The following is a 16490-nucleotide window of genomic DNA, read 5'->3' on the forward strand; positions in this document are numbered from 1 at the left end:
ACAGTGGTCGCATGCTAAATATTACGCTTCGTGTCACGACTTTTGTGTGTGTATAATATTTTCGATTTTATTAATTTTATAAAGCTCTTAAAACTTTTATTGTTCAAATGCGTTGCAAAGTTGCGCTGAAGTTGATAAATGAATCATCTAAAAAAAACAAAAAAACAAATTCCAAACAATCGAGCATTCACTATAGTTTGTCAGGAATACTCTATGCAAAAATCTATTCCCAAAATGTCGCCATCTTATATTATTTTTTTTGCCAATCTTGTTATTGCTTTTGTAAACTAAACTGGCACAACCTTTTGATTGTTTTTCTACACACAGTTCGCCATGATTAAAAATTGAGTCGTTGACTTGAAGTGGAATAAAATCAACACTAGCACCAACCACAACAATATGTACCAACTACAACAGCAACAACAACACGAACGAAAACGAAGTCTGCTCGTAACAAGGATAAAAAAGAAAACCGAAACTGCATGCAACGATTAAAAGACAAACCGGAGCAGCAAAGAGAAGAGAGAAAAAATTAAATATAAATAAATAATAATAATAATTAATATATATATATATATATATATATATAAATAACAATTAAAGATGTGCGAAATACAATACGCATCCTGCCAGCCGCCGCATGTGACCGCCGCCATGTGCTTCTCGATATATCTCTGGAAATATGATCCACCCGATATTGTGGATCTCACCTGCCTGATGCCCAACGGGGTTGTGCTCCAGCTGCGCGTTAAGTCGACGGCAACCATACGGGAAGTGAAGGCTGAAATGGTGGCTCTGGGCAAAGTGCAACCTTTGGGCTATCTGATCAAGGATGCGTGTGATTATCAGGTGAACGGCATCTCGCACTACACCATCGAAGCGTATACGGATGAAACGAAGCGACTGATTGAGGTCCAGCCGTATTTTGGTCTACTCAATTTGGGTGAACGCACCGATACCACCACATTTTCCAGCGATTATGAATTAACGAAAATGATCAGCGACATCATTGGCAAATCCTTCGATCATCAGAATAGCCACGGTACACCGGAGGTGGAATATTTTCGCAGCAAGGTCAACGTTATATGCGATGGCATCAAGGTGGAACGCACGAAATACTCCTGGCAACAGCGATTACTTTACGAGCATCCGCTGCGATTGGGTAATTCGACACTAATGCCAGAGTTGATACGGCAACGACATCCAACATCGGCATTCCTCATCACCGTAAAGAACGAAAACGATCTGAGCGCATTTACGCTCTCCGTCTTGGAGCATGATACTCCACTGAGTTTGATTGAGAGCACGCTACAGAAGATGTATCGTTCACAGATCAAGATCAATGATCGCGCCAATGACTATATACTCAAGGTGAGCGGACGGGATGAGTATCTGTTTGGGGATCATCCGCTGATACAGTTTCTTTACATCCAAGAGATGCTCTCCGATGCGGCGGTGCCCAATGTTGTCCTCCAGCCCGTCATGCGTCTCGATGCGTACATCAATCATTACAACGAGCAGCAGAATCTAAGTCTGAAACGTCCCCCAAAGCCGGAACGTCAAATTGTGATGGAGAAATCGATTGCAATGCTTTGGGATTTGCAACCGAAAAATTTTACGCTCACCTTGCACGGCGTGACAAATGTGAACTTTGATCCGGCGCGTGCTTTTAAGGTGGGCGTCCATGTGGGACTCTATCATGGCGATCGCAAGTTGTGCGCCCAGCGCAGTTTGGATGCTTCGAGCTCGGGCAACTCATTGGATTTTACATTTGAAGACAATGATTTGGCATTCGATATACAAATGCACAATTTGCCACGCATGACACGACTCTGCATTGTGGTCTTTGAGGTGACGAAAATGTCGCGCTCGAAGAAGTCTTCGAACAGCAACAGCAGCACCTTTAAGGATGTCTACTACAACAATAATCCCTTGGCATGGGTTAATACAACGCTCTTCGACTATAAGAATCAGTTGAGGAATGGTCGCCAGACTCTGTACACCTGGACCTATGCAGATGATATACAATCAGATGATGTTTTCTATCCGCTGGGCACCGTTGAGTCGAATCCGCGCAAAGACGAGTGCGCCGTAGTCCATCTGCAATTCCATCAGGGAAGCAGCGACATTGAGCACACGCAAGTCTGCTATCCCAGCGAGGATGATGTGCTGCAATATGCCGCGGATCGGGCGCGAGCGAATCGCGATAAACAACAGCAAATGGTAGATCCTGAGAAACAGTTGCGAGACCTGAGCATTCTGCTGGCCAACTATTCGGGCAAAGATAAAATCTACGAGATGGTCGATCAGGATCGCAACATCATCTGGGAACGCAAGTGAGTGGACGACCATTAATTCTATTCCATATCGAATACTAATTGTTGCATATTTACAGAAACGAAATATTACGCGAATTTCCGGAGGAGCTGTCCGTGCTGCTGCACTGCGTCTATTGGAATGAGCGCGATGATGTTGCCGACATTTGGTATCTCCTCAAGCAGTGGCCACTCATCGCCATCGAACGCTCGTTGGAGTTGCTGGACTACGCCTATCCGGATCCGGCTGTGCGTCGATTTGCCATCAAATGTCTGCACTACCTAAAGTGAGTTCAACTTTGAAATATACATATATATAGAATATATATCACTATGTGCCACATACAGGGACGAGGATCTGTTGCTGTATCTGCTGCAGCTGATGCAGGCGATCAAGCATGAATCGTATTTGGAGAACGATCTGGTTATATTTTTGCTGGAGCGCTCGTTGCGCAATCAACGCATTGGACACTATTTCTTTTGGCATTTGCGCTCCGAAATGCATACGCCTTGCATGCAGACACGATTCGGATTGCTGCTGGAGGCTTATCTCAAGGGTTGCAAGCAGCATGTGAAACCGTTGCGGAAGCAGCTCGAAGTGCTGGAGAAACTGAAGCAGGGTTCGGTGATAGCGAAGAAGGGCAGCAAGGAGAAGGTGCGCAATGAGCTGCAAAAGTTTCTGCACAACGAGCACAACAACGGCGCCTTCCAGAACATCCAAAATCCGTTGAATCCCAGCTTCAGATGCAGCCGCGTCACGCCCGACAAGTGCAAGGTGATGGACAGCAAGATGCGACCGTTATGGGTTGTTTTCGAGAACATCGATCAGACCGCGAGCGATGTGTATATCATATTCAAAAATGGTGATGATCTGCGCCAGGATATGCTCACCCTGCAAATGCTGCGCGTTATGGATCAGTTGTGGAAACGCGAAGGGTGCGTCTTTTTAATTTTATTATCACTATTAGTTGTTATATGTATAATATACACCTCAAAATGTACTCATATCAATCCATATGATTCAAACAGGATTTCAAAACAAAACTAATTTAGGTTCCAATTCCGATTCTGGTTTAAAAATTATAAAAATTCCGTTAGAAATTGCAATATATTTTCAACCTCCTTTTTACGATATTACTTGTTGATACCTGGTTTTTATGGTAATTTACGGTGCCGATACGTAAAGATACTATAAAAAGTTTGAAAAAACCAAGTGAGTAACTTAACATATATATTATATAGCTCGGTCGGTATTTTATTTGAATTGAAATAGTGAATATGAACCCATTCGATACGGTATAAATAGGTATCAAAATCAGGCAGGAGAAAACATCTTTAACCCCATAAAATATATATATTGAGATCCGCATCACTAACCAAGTCGGTCTAGCCTTATCAGTCTGTCTGTCCGTTTGTATGTAAAAATTGTGAATATAAGTTCTAAAATAGCATTTTGAAAACACTTCCAAATACCTAACTAACAGAATCGACTATATCTCCTACAATGTTTTGATTCCGATGTGGTATTTTCGTGGTAAACAATATTAATTATTTTAATTTAGATTCTGATTCCGATTCGGAATTTCAATCGGACTTAACTTAAAATATTTTTGTTTAACCCCTAGAATGGATTTACGCATGAACATCTACAATTGCATCAGCATGGAGCAGAGATTGGGCATGATCGAGGTGGTTCGACATGCGGAGACAATTGCCAACATACAAAAGGAGAAGGGTATGTTTTCGGCGACTTCGCCGTTTAAAAAGGGTTCGCTCTACAGTTGGCTCAAGGAGCATAACAAGGCGCCCGAGAAACTCAACAAGGCCATCAAGGAGTTTACGCTCAGCTGTGCCGGCTACTGTGTTGCAACATATGTCCTCGGCGTTGCCGATCGTCATTCGGACAACATAATGGTCAAGCGTAATGGACAGGTTAGTGAAATTTGCCAAAATTGCCTCTTCACTTATGTCATTTATGCGTGGTTTGTTCTTACAGCTTTTCCACATCGATTTTGGCCATATTCTGGGCCATTTTAAGGAGAAGTTTGGTGTGCGGCGTGAACGTGTTCCTTTTGTGCTAACACACGACTTTGTCTATGTCATCAACAAGGGATGCATTGATCGCGAGGCAAAGGAATTTTGTTATTTTCAGCTATTGTGCGAGCGCGTAAGTTGTAACAGACTTCATCAATATACTGAAACCCCCATTTCGAATCATATTTTTTTTTTGTTACACTCAATTTTAGGCCTTTTTAATTTTACGTAAACACGGCTGCCTTATTTTATCGCTGTTCTCAATGATGATTTCAACGGGATTGCCGGAACTGTCCTCAGAAAAGGATCTAAACTATTTACGTGAGACTTTGGTAAGCCATATCCTACATCATTATATAGCTTATCTGATTGATTGTTGGTATTTGTATTAACTCAATACATCCGTGGTAGTAGTTGTAGTAGATCCTACACTGAAATTCATTTATACAAAGAAAAATTGATTATCATGAATAATTTAGTCATTTTAAATAAAGTTATTGTTTTTTTAATTTTATTACTATTATATTATTTTACTCTTTTACAAAGAGAAATTCTCTAAAATTGATTTATTCCTTCTTTTTTAAATGCTAACTAATTTATGATCACATTTGATGAGCGCTTGACCAAAATGACTATATTATTATAAAAAGAATATAGAAATTACAAATATCAAAAATAACATGTTACTCCTCACCTTATAACCAGGTGCTGGACTACACGGAGGAGAATGCGCGCAAACATTTCCAGGCGAAATTCAGCGAAGCTTTGGCCAATTCGTGGAAGACCTCACTCAATTGGGCATCGCACAATTTTTCGAAAAACAACAAACAATGAACGACTACAGACAAATAACAACCAGATATTTTTGCAAGATATAAAAACAGAATCACACCCACATACACACTTCTCCCACACTCTCAAAATTGTGGCTACTGTTTCCGTTTCTGTCAAACATTTCTCTGTGTTTTCCGTTTTCCGGACGAGGCGTAGTACAATTTTTGTTCATATATAATACAAACCGAGTTCAAAACTATGTGTTCACTACATTAGGCCAACATAAAAAAACACACACACACACACATCTCTCACACACAGCATAAACACACAATTTACATAATTTACATATAGACAGCCGTTATGTTCTGCAAACAAATGCTCCAATATTATTATGTTTTTTCTGTTCCATATTGTAAATTCATTTTTTTTTTATAATGTTTGATTTCCAACTGGTATAAAAATGTTTTCTAGTTTTTGGTTTTGATTTTTTTTGCCCCATACACACCCTACACACACTTACCTATACAAATTATTATGAATGTATCCTATTATTATATATCTTTAATATAAGCGCGTAATTTTTTCGTATCTAATAAGTTGATTATACCTATTATTTATACGGGTCTTATGTACTCCAATCGAAAAAGGAAAACATCTTTTGTGTTTTATGGTTTTTTGTAATATTATGTAATATCTTAATACCGTATTTCATGTGTGGCTGGATGATAAGAGCAATTAAAAGAAGCATCTTACATGTATACATACATACATCAAACGAGTTAAAATAGAAAAACAAAAAAAATTATTAAATACGCCGGGTAATTCATAAAACTTATGCATGCATATTCCATTCGACACATATTATGAATGATGTATACATTAGTCGAAAGATATAATTAAAAAGAAAATAAATAAAAATGTTCTTCTACGGATAGACAGTATGCAACACCAGATTGTGTTTGTTTTTTCTTCTATTTGGTGTTTTCCAAGGGGCTCTTATATAAATGACATCCTGGCTCAAACAGTTTAGCTGAACTTATGATATCTTTCAGTAAACAATTTATAAACACAATTAAATTGTAACACATAAAATAATAAATGAGTCGTAGCTGCCTTGGGATTCTTAAATTATCCCATAATCGTTACATGCAGTTCCATAGAGAAAATCCATCCGACTTTACAGCATCGTGTCCTTCCTAAATCTCTAAAGAATTCAGAGAGAGTTATCTTTTTTGTAAAGGGCAGCTGTTTTTAAGCCATAGCTTGGCCATATCAGGATTAATTGTTCAGAATTTCCAATAGTCAAGAAAATTTTCCAAATAAATACATAAATAGAAAAAAATTAAAACCTAATAATCACAATTAACTTGATATATATATATATATATCAAAGAAATATAAAGGTGAATAATAGGGTCGAAAGTCCCTTGACTAATACTTTTATTAAAACGGAAAACCGCTCATAACTCTGCCATATCTTGGCGGATCCTTACGAGTCTTGGGCCAAACAATTTATTTGAAACTAACATCCAAATTGCCACTGTAGTTTCCGAAGAACATAACGATAAAATTTTAAAGATATGTTTTGCAGATTTTGTGATCTATCCAGAAAATTTCATTGAATAAAAACATTATAGAACTCATTTAGTATAAATTTTTATTTGACATCAATAATTCAGTTTCAGTTTTATGTACGTATATAAAATATATTATTTGTTTAAAACTAGTTTCGTTTCCGGTTAACTTTACACTCATCTCATGACCATAGACGACGCAGCATATGTATATATATATATATATATATATATACATATATATATATATGTATACTATACTACATAACCCTATCGCGCGTTTTTCAGTTAGGTTCGCGGCTCTAAGTGTTTGAAACCTTTGCCAAACAGCGTCTCTTAAATGCACACAGTACACTATTAAAAAACGTTGCCAGCGTTCTACATATAAATATATATAAACAAACGGATGATGATTAAATGAAAAACAAAAACCTTGTGTACACAGTACCGAGAAATATATATCGTAATACAAATTTATAGAGCCTAGGCGGAATTAATATTCATGGAAATTTGATTTTCTCTTCATGTTTAGCTTTTCGCTTTTTGCATTCACTTTCTTCTTTCTTTTTTTAATTTATTTTGTTTTTGTTTTTTTTTTTAACGCTAACTATAAAAAGGTTAACGGTAAATCGGGGAAATATTTAGGTTATGGAATCATTTAGATTTTATTATTGTGTATACGTCAGTAGTATATCAAGTTAATATCCTTTAATGAAAATAGTTTATATTAAATATATGGGTTATTTTTTGTTTTTACTCATTTGTTGCTTTTGTTTAGTTTTTTTGTTGTTGTTGTTTTTGTTGTTACATTGTTGTCGGTGTAAAAATACTGTATTTACAAAAATTACAACTATTTTTACTTATAGCATAACATATAAATAGTCATTTTTGTATTATATAAATAATTTAGAAAATATGAGAAATATTTTTTGTCTTTTTTACTTTTTAGGAATATATATTCTTTTCGTTTATTTGTATTTCTTTCAGTTGTACGAAATTTAGGTCTGTGTGTGTTTTTTGTAAATATTTTCTGTATATGTAGACGTAGCGTTCTTTTTGTACATTTCTTTTTTTTTGCAATTTGAATTTGTTTTATATATATTTTTTTTAGCTTACATTGACGTTTTTGTATTAAGCTGAGCCATACATCGAAACTGTATAAATACATTTTTAATTGAATAGTTTAAAATTAAGAAAATTTGGACAATTCCATGTGAATCTTAAACTACTCAATTAAATATCTGTTTTGATTGTTTAAAATTGTTCAAGATTATTTTTGAATATTTTTCAAATGAAAACATAGTAAAATAAATAAGTATTATACTTTAAAATATTTTGCTATATTTGCATTTAATATTTAATAAAATTACTTGGACTAAACACATTTCGAAACTTATAAAAAAGTTAAATATGTCTATATTATTATTATTGTTAACTAAATTTTTGCAATGGTAATTTCTTATTTCTCTTACGTATGGCTCTAATTTAATACAAAATCGATTGTCAATCATTTGCTATTCGCATCTGGGTATTTGGACCTCTCATTTTTTGCTTTGTATACCATTTAGGTATGCATTTTAGAATAACATATTGTTTGAAAACATTTTTTTTTTTTTTTGTGTGAATGCTTCAATTTGTAAGTAGAAGTTTCGTAGTACATTTCTCTCCTTTTTTGCTTTTTATAAATCCCTAGTTTTATTTTCATGTTCAAAGGCACACGCATTCTATATAAAAAAAAAATCTGATTTGTTTTTTTCTTCCGTTTTTTTTTTTTTCAAAATGTTTTGTTACATAACACACACATACATATAAAAAGTAAGATGCAGTGGTCTATGTTAAATTTCTTATTTTTCTTCTCTCTAAAAAAATTTTAAGTTCAGTCTGTTTCAAGGAAATGTTTTGATAAAAAAAAAATCATCTAAGGGCCGATATCTCAATGGACATTGAAATACGGGTCTTTAAATATATTTTTTGAGATTCTTCAAGACGTGCATCTTCTGGGAATTTGAATAAAAAGATTAAATAAAATATATGTATTATATTTCACTGCAAAGTTTGGTTAGTGAATATGTTGGCCAAAAAAATACATGCCGTGTTGGCTATTTATATTCTTAACTGATTGCATAAATAGTTATGGAACGGGTTTGAAAACTTTTTAAGATTTGATTCTCTTTTTTTTAGGAAAAACTCGAAGTTTTTTTTTTTGAATTGTCTCGGCCTTAAAATAAAAACCCTAGCTAACTTAATGCAAAACAATTGAGTTACAGCTAAAATATCAGCTAAACTTATCCGATAGTTATGTGTGTGTTGTGTGTGTGTGGTTTGAATGTCGTCTTCTTAAGCTCTACTAGTGCAATAATGTACTTAACTCGAGGGCTGCCCAGGCACTGGAAAGGAAGCGCTGGGCTGGGGTTTAGTGGTGGTGTTGGTGGTGCAAGGGAACATGTGAGGGTCTCTCAGTGTTTTGACAGATTCAATGGTAAGTCTGTAAAAGATAAATATTATTTAAATTAGTTATTATTTGGCATTTAAAAGTGCAATTTGTACTTTACCTGAACTTAGTTCATTTCTTAGACTACTATTTTGAAACATTGCGGATTGTACTGAGGAGGCGAGGCTGCCGCTTGCACCGCCGATGCCACCACCAATTGGTGCACTGGCGCTGGAGACGGAAATGTTGGTCGTGGTGGTGCTGGTGGTGGTGGTGCGATGATGACTGGACGACGACGAAGACGACGACGACGCTGCAGCATTTGTTGACAACATTTGGTCAGTACAAGTATCAGTCAGTTTTGGCGTGTGCGTTCGATGCTCGGCCAAATGTGTGGGCGGCGTATGATTATGATGCGCAACCGGATGCACCGCCGCATGCACATGTGCCATATGCGCAGGATTCGTTGACGATGGCGATGGCTGGCCAAATGCTGAGGCCGCAGCGGCCGCGGCAACAGCAACAGCCGCAGCACTCACACCATTATAGCCAAAAGGATGATACGGCGATTGTGGTGATAGTCGAGCCACGGCTCCACCGCTGCTCGAATGCGTATGTGGATGTGGATGCGAATGCTGCTGCGGCGGCTGCTGCGGCGGCGGTGGTGGTGGTGGGGGCAACAGCGGCGCAGCGCCTGCCTGGTAATGTTGCACCCACATCGGATTGTGCCGCAGCGCCGCAAGCGTCGATATGTATGGATGGTAGAGCGATGGCGACACCACCGATGGAATGTATGCAGCTGCAGCGGCAGCGGCAGCAGCAGCTGCAACCGCTGCACTGCTTGTCGTCGGCGTGGGACTGGCTGTGCCGCCACCATTCAATTGCGACGTCGCCGCCGTCGGCGGATACATATAATAATGCAAGGGTGAACCGACAGCAGCTGCGGCAGCAGCAGCGGCAGCAGCAGCTTGTGCCGCTGCAGCTTGTGCGCTTGGCGATGCACGCTGAAGTTGCTGGAGATGGCGTCGCTGCTCTGGGGAGGATGTGTTGCTCCGCTCGCTGGGCGAAGGGCAACTTGTATTACTATTATTGCTATTGCAGCTGGTTGTCGGCGAAGCAAACTCGCGTCGTATCGATGCAGTCTTCTTGGGCACGGTGCGATGCGGCGTATTCCCAGCACCACCAGCAGCAGCTGGCGAGGCGCTCGATGAACGCGGCGGCGATAACAGATCACGTGTGCCACCGCCACCGCCAGCAGTCTGTGGAATGCCAGCGCCAACATAGGGCGCATAAAAGGAATGATGCTGCTGCTGCAGCTGCTGGGCCAGCTTATAGCTGCTCTCTGGCGGCGTGCGCCGCCCGTAGTCGATGGGCAGCGGTGACCCGGCAGCGGCGGCATATGGCGGCGAACGTTGCTTCTTGCTGGCCGCATGCGATGGCGATTTACCGCCATTGCTGCCGCTGCCGCCCATTTCCGGTGATTTCGGGGAGTGGAGCAGCGCTCGTGGATAGTTTGAGGAGCTGCCGCTGCTGCCATACAAGCCATGATGATGCTGATGATGATGCGAATGATGATGCGAATGATGCACATTGCTGATTATCGTCGCCGGCTGATCGTGACTCTTTTTGCTGCCGCTGCTGCTACTGCTTCCGCCGCTGCCGCCCAGCAGCGAGTGTATGCTATATGAGCTATTCAGTCGTGTCGGCTGCTGCGTTGCTTGTGTACCTGTTGCAGCTGCTCCTGCTGTTGTCGTTGTAGTTGTAGTGGGGGGTGTGGTCAGCATCACTTTGGCCTGCGGCGGCGCCAGATTCATTGGCATCGCTGCTTTGCTGGCCAGTGTGCTACTTATTAATGTATTACTATTGCTGCCGCCACCTTTGGCGCGACTTCGTTTGCCACCAACGCCACCACTACCACTGAGACTGCCACCACCACCACAACCAATACCGCCGCCGCCGCCTCCTCCGGCACCGCTGCCATTGTTAATACAACCATTGTTATCCTCCAGCGATACCTTCTCGAATTCACGCAGTATGCGCTTGCGCGGCGACTGATGATGATATTCGACTAGACGGCTGGCAGCCGCTGCCGACGATGGCGGCGAGACCTAAAAAAAAATTGATTTAATTAAGATTTAAATATAGTGGGCTCTTATTCTGCAAAAGTCATTGTCGAAGTGCCGATAATGATAATGCATGATAAAACTTATAATTGTTGAGTTTGAAAAGATTGATACTATCAAGCTAAAAAAAACCCATAAGAACATTTGATCTAATTACTATGCTAGTTCGATTAGATCGTACTTATAGCTTTATGAGCTCTATCAACATATAAGAAAGATAATTTCAAAAACATTTTCGATCAATTTTTCCTCTAACAAATAATCTTGAACGTTTTTGTAGCTAGGGAACGTTTACAGACTGATATATTTAATGAGTTTAAGAAATACATATGTATACAAAGCTCGTTACAAACCGTATTCGACAATAACATACTCATAGCTACTATATTAGACGCTTGCCGACTAGTGAGTCGACTTACATAGGCCACGCTCGGCCTGTTGTGACACCGTGTGGGACTCGTATAAACTGTGATCAAAGAGTGGTCTAGCCCGTTGCGTTTATACATTTTACAATCATGGTTGGTCCTATTTTCGCAAACTGTGATAGATTTGTTAGAAAGGAGTTTCCCAGGATGACGAGTCTTTTCCTGGCAAGTGCAGTCTGTAGGCATAAATACCGACTAACAAGTGGCCGGTTATAGCACGGATTATTACGGCTGAAATTACACAGCTCTCTACTGTGTTTTGTGTTTGAATTGGGCCAGGTTTCGCTATTTGTCATTTGACCTGCGTCCGTTTTCTACCCGGATTTTCAGCTAACATGTACATTTGCCTTCCTTATCTGTGAGAAGGGGTAAATAGTGCCTTGTCTAGCAAGCTCTCAGCTTTGCAGTTGCCTTCAACTGTATCTATTTGACCAGGCACCCATATGAAGTTGATAATTTATTCGGTGCATACCTTGTGTGCCAAGGAGTGACTTAGACTACCGATGGCTCCGCCACCGCTGCTGCTGTTGTTACGTTCTGCTGTTGACGTTGGCGCTGTTGATGATGCTGCTGCTGTTGCCGCCGTCGCTGCTGGTGTCTTGGACAATTGCTCGAGGCGTGCGGGAACGCCGTCGATTAGTTTCTGTATGATGCTATTGAGCTTGGCTCTGGGTTTCTGCTTTTTAAGTCTTATGTCTGTTGTTGTTGTTTTTGTTGCTGCCATTGCTGTCGCCGCTGATGTTGTCGTCCTTGTGCTCATATCGCTGCCAGCCTCCTTCTCATACTTGAGATCGCCATTCAGCTCACTGGAATTGCCGTTGAGCAAGCTGGCTGTCGTTGGTGTCGCATCGTCCACTGTCACGGACATGGCATCCTCATCCTCGCTCGTGTTCATTTTCTCCACAGTCGCTTCAGCTTTAAGCTCATCTTTGCTGTCATCATCCGGACACGTTTTTGCCTCCGGCTCTGTCTTTATCTCATCAGCCACATCATCCTCGTCCACTTTTATCGCATCAGGCTCAACTTTTATTTCATTATCTGACTGCTGCTCCTGCTCTGGCGTGTCTATAGCTTTAAGCGTCTCATCGCCATTCTCTAGCGTTTGGATGCGCTCAAAAATCGACAGTGGATCGTCGATAGCAAGCGTTGGCTCATAGGGACGACGTCGTTTTCGCGCCGCTGCCTGTCGCGCACTTTGGCTAAGGACCACATTGTGGCGGGGACGCTGATAGTAGAGCGACAGTTCTTTGGAGATGCCACGACGCGGCCGCGTCTGCTTCCAGGGCTGGTCACGTTGCCACGGCGATGACTGTATGGAGCTATTATCATCCGAAACTGCAAAGCCACATTAGATAAATATATATTTTTATAATTATTTGCATTCCACTTACAGCTTAGCGATGTTGAATTCTCGTTCTTTGGATACGTTGTTGTCACGGCCGATGTGGGCGTCACCGTCGCCGATGTCGCCGCCGATGGTGTCCGAAATGGTTTTCGCGGCACCGACACCCAACCACCCTTATCGCCGTCCTTAGCCCGTGCCAGTTCCAATATGAATTTACCATCTGGAAAGCAAAAATGAAAACCAATGCCAATTATGAATTTCGTCTGGAGTGAAAGTTGTTTACAGAATTCAAGCTATGTAGAAATATTTAAATTAGGAATGCGTCAACTAATTACAATAATCTATATCGCCTACCAGTTTAAAACCTAGATTTACCATACTTGGCTTATCGGATAACTTGGGTCCTGTCCTGACCCTTATTTTATACGATTTTCCCAAAAAGTTCGTGTCTGATTGCTGGCAATATAAGCCAGATTGCTGGTAAGATAGTTCGCCTCAGAACAAAGGTATAAGGGCAGTGATGGATAAAAATTAGAATAGTCACTTTTTAAGATTTTAAAGAAAACAAGTTTAAAAAAATTAACAAATTATCAATCTCTAGACGAGAGCGATATCGACTAGGAGATTTGTATTTTCAATAAGAAAATTCATTTTGGTGGCTGTGTTTCTTATGTGATCTTAATGAAATTTTTACAGTATGGCACTTCATTATACATTTTTCCCCATTTTTAGTGGTACAACAAATAATCAAAGTTTTCGTCAGTCTAAAGAACTATGAACAAAAAAATAACACCACTTACCTTTGAAAAACTGCAGCCGGCCACCTAAGCCTGGCATGCTGTTGTTGCTGTGCGTTGATATCGGATGCCTGCCCATATCAAAGCCACTGCTGCTGCCGTTACCAAATTTGCTGCTCTTCGTTGTTGTTGTTGAGGCAACCGCAACGGCAGCAGCGGCAGCACTTGGACCATTTAGTGAGCTATAATCCAGAACACCCGACATGACATCGATGGGCGCTTTTGGAGCTGCGGCAGAGGCGGCAACGAGCGCCGTGGCAGAGGCCGTCGCCATGGTGAGAAGACTTGAGCTGCTGCTATTGCAGCTGCTGCTGCTGTTGCTGCTTTGGCTGCTGTTTGTTTTAGTGGGCGCTGACAAAGTGGGCGTGATGCCATTGGATGTCGTTGATAGTGTTGTTGATGAGGTTGATGATGACGTCGATGTTGATGTGGTTGTTGTTGTTGCTGTTCCCGTTGTTGTTGGTGTCTTCAGTTCTGGTGCGGCAGGCAGTTGAAATGTGGCAGAAGCAGAAGCAGCTGCAGCTACTGTTGTTAGCAGTTGAGCGGCCGCTGCGGCTGCTGCATTGGTACCGTTTAAACCATTTTTGAGTAAAAACTTGGCAGCCGCCTCTGCAATTAAGCGCTCGCTGTTATTGGCACTGTTATTGCTGCTGCTGCTGCCGCTGCTGTTGTTGCTGTTGTGGTTGTTGTTGTTGCTGCTGCTATTATTGCGCTCATCGGTCATTTTTGCATTAGCTGCAACATTTTTACGCCGTACTTTATGTTATGCTGTTTCTGTTTGTTGTTTGCCTCGCTTCACTTCATCAATATCTGATTTTTTTTCATTCGTTTTTTTTTTTCTTTCTTCTTTTATTTGTGTTGTTTTTCTTGCACACACGCACACATGCACACACAACAGTTAGTTTTCACTGCCACTGTTGCTGTTGTTGAGACAAACACAAACAGACTAAATCAAATAAAAAATTATGTTTAATTCTGTGTGTAACATTTTTTGTTTTTCCTTTTTACTCTTCGTTTTGTTCTTGTTTTTATACGTTCGCATTTTGTTTTTATATATTGTGCTCCATCTTTTTACTCCACACTCTGTTACATACACACAGCCACACAAACACAAATAATCGCACACATACAAACACTTTCCGCGTTAACTGAATATACACACACACACATAGGCGAGAGCAACAAACACTCGCTACTTCACTCGTTCGCTCTCCCTCTTTCGTTCGCGCTCTCTCTCTCTCTGAGCGAGCGAGTGTCCGGTGCTGCTCACACCCAAGAACGTTTGCTGCGTGCTCCACCAACTGCCATTTTGTTTAATTTTTAATTTTAGCGTACGACTGAATTTACATGCATGGTTGCTTTAAACACATATACATATACCCACATGTGTATGTATGTATGTATGTATGAGACGCACTATCTATGAAATGTGTCCTAGGTTATGAACCGTCGATAACTGTTGTAAATTACATTCAACAGTTTGCCGATACACAAATTACACAATTACATATTAGTCAGAAGCCGGCATAATTACGAGTTTATTTTTGTCAAAAAAATCTACGCACAATCATAAATTAATGGTTATCAACACGTCCCATTGGACTTCGGACATATACATACACACACACATACACATACATATACGTCTATATGTATGTATGTATTTACGAACTTATATTTTGCCATATGTTTTGAGATGCTGCGTAACAATTGTTTTATAATAGTTTATTGTCGAGCTCATTTAATATCACAGTATAATAGTTTCAGCTTTTGTTGCACATTTCATTATTGCATTGTATTTTATATTCTGTAGGCGCGCACACAAAAAAAAACATTATTGTTTTTGTTGTTGTTGTAAATTCCTTGCGCAGAGTGCAAAGCGAACAGTTCGCGGCCGTTGATTATCGCAGAAATTTGACGGCGTCGCATAACAAAATATGCCAGCTCGGCATCGTGTGTGTGTTGTGTAGTAGAGGGAGCGTCTGCTATCATTTTTAATGTTGTTGCACCTCATTCAATTATTTATTTGCATTTTAGTTTTAATACAATTTTTTCACATATATATTTATTTTTCACACACACAACAATTGGGCATGCAGCAGTTGGTTGGTTGGTTAGAGGGAGCAGGGGCACAAAGAGCACGTAGAGCACCATACAAAAAACGAAGCGGAAGAGGAGATAAAATAATAGAAAAAAAAACGTTCTCCAATTACCATTACCATCGGCAATGTTTTTCACATTTTTCACACAAAGCGCGCGCACGAAAGTACGTAAAATGTTAAGGAAAACGTTGCGGTATCTTTGTTGGGCACTTTGAAACTATTTGAAACGAATAAATTACTAAATTAATACGTTAAAACTTAATTTTAAAAAAATTATCAACGAAAAACGCAGTGCTCAAGCACAGACGGTAGGGAAGTTGATATCGATTGCACCTATCGATAAATGAAATGTGCATGCAATTTATGCATGCATATCGATGCGACGAACATCGATATATTTAATAATATCAACCATGCTCAGACAGCGTTGCCAGCTAAACGTTATTAGTTGAGTGCGCTATTTAAAATCAACGTAATTTTGTAAAATATAATAAAAAGATTATCATCATTTGGAAAGATTAAATCGACATAATTATATATTTTTATATATTATTTTTACATTTATTT

At 40.0% G+C, this 16490-nt stretch overlaps 2 protein-coding genes across 2 annotated transcripts; one reads left to right on the top strand and one right to left on the bottom strand.

Annotated features, from left to right (window-relative positions):
• The first annotated feature begins 577 nt into the window (after nt 1–577).
• LOC6568649 (phosphatidylinositol 4,5-bisphosphate 3-kinase catalytic subunit delta isoform) lies at nt 578–6077 on the top strand. Its single transcript, XM_001994425.3, has 7 exons — nt 578–2336; nt 2396–2602; nt 2664–3251; nt 3941–4247; nt 4312–4482; nt 4562–4681; nt 5055–6077. Exons 1-7 carry the CDS (start codon nt 604–606, stop codon nt 5181–5183), a joined length of 3255 nt encoding a protein of 1084 aa, XP_001994461.1. The 5' UTR covers nt 578–603; the 3' UTR covers nt 5184–6077.
• Nucleotides 6078–8449: 2372 nt separating this feature from the next.
• Nucleotides 8450–14640, bottom strand: LOC6568648 (protein hairless). The gene is made up of 5 exons (XM_032740444.2): nt 13825–14640; nt 13071–13244; nt 12152–13014; nt 9253–11239; nt 8450–9185 (listed from the first exon to the last, which is right to left on the bottom strand). Exons 1-5 carry the CDS (start codon nt 14543–14545, stop codon nt 9157–9159), a joined length of 3774 nt encoding a protein of 1257 aa, XP_032596335.1. The 5' UTR covers nt 14546–14640; the 3' UTR covers nt 8450–9156.
• Nucleotides 14641–16490: the final 1850 nt, after the last annotated feature.

This window comes from Drosophila grimshawi, unplaced genomic scaffold, assembly GCF_018153295.1.
Source record: "Drosophila grimshawi isolate 15287-2541.00 unplaced genomic scaffold, ASM1815329v1 contig_311, whole genome shotgun sequence".
Classification (NCBI taxonomy): domain Eukaryota; kingdom Metazoa; phylum Arthropoda; class Insecta; order Diptera; family Drosophilidae; genus Drosophila; species Drosophila grimshawi.

Coding starts and splice junctions, on each gene's coding strand:
- LOC6568649 (XM_001994425.3), top strand. CDS start 604: ATGTGCGAAATACAATACGCATCCTGCCAGCCGCCGCATGTGACCGCC. Junction 4,248..4,311: donor TGGTCAAGCGTAATGGACAG/GTTAGTGAAATT, acceptor TTGTTCTTACAG/CTTTTCCACATCGATTTTGG. Junction 4,483..4,561: donor TTCAGCTATTGTGCGAGCGC/GTAAGTTGTAAC, acceptor ACTCAATTTTAG/GCCTTTTTAATTTTACGTAA.
- LOC6568648 (XM_032740444.2), bottom strand. CDS start 14,545: ATGACCGATGAGCGCAATAATAGCAGCAGCAACAACAACAACCACAAC. Junction 13,245..13,824: donor CCGGCTGCAGTTTTTCAAAG/GTAAGTGGTGTT, acceptor TTTGCTTTCCAG/ATGGTAAATTCATATTGGAA. Junction 9,186..9,252: donor AAGAAATGAACTAAGTTCAG/GTAAAGTACAAA, acceptor TATCTTTTACAG/ACTTACCATTGAATCTGTCA.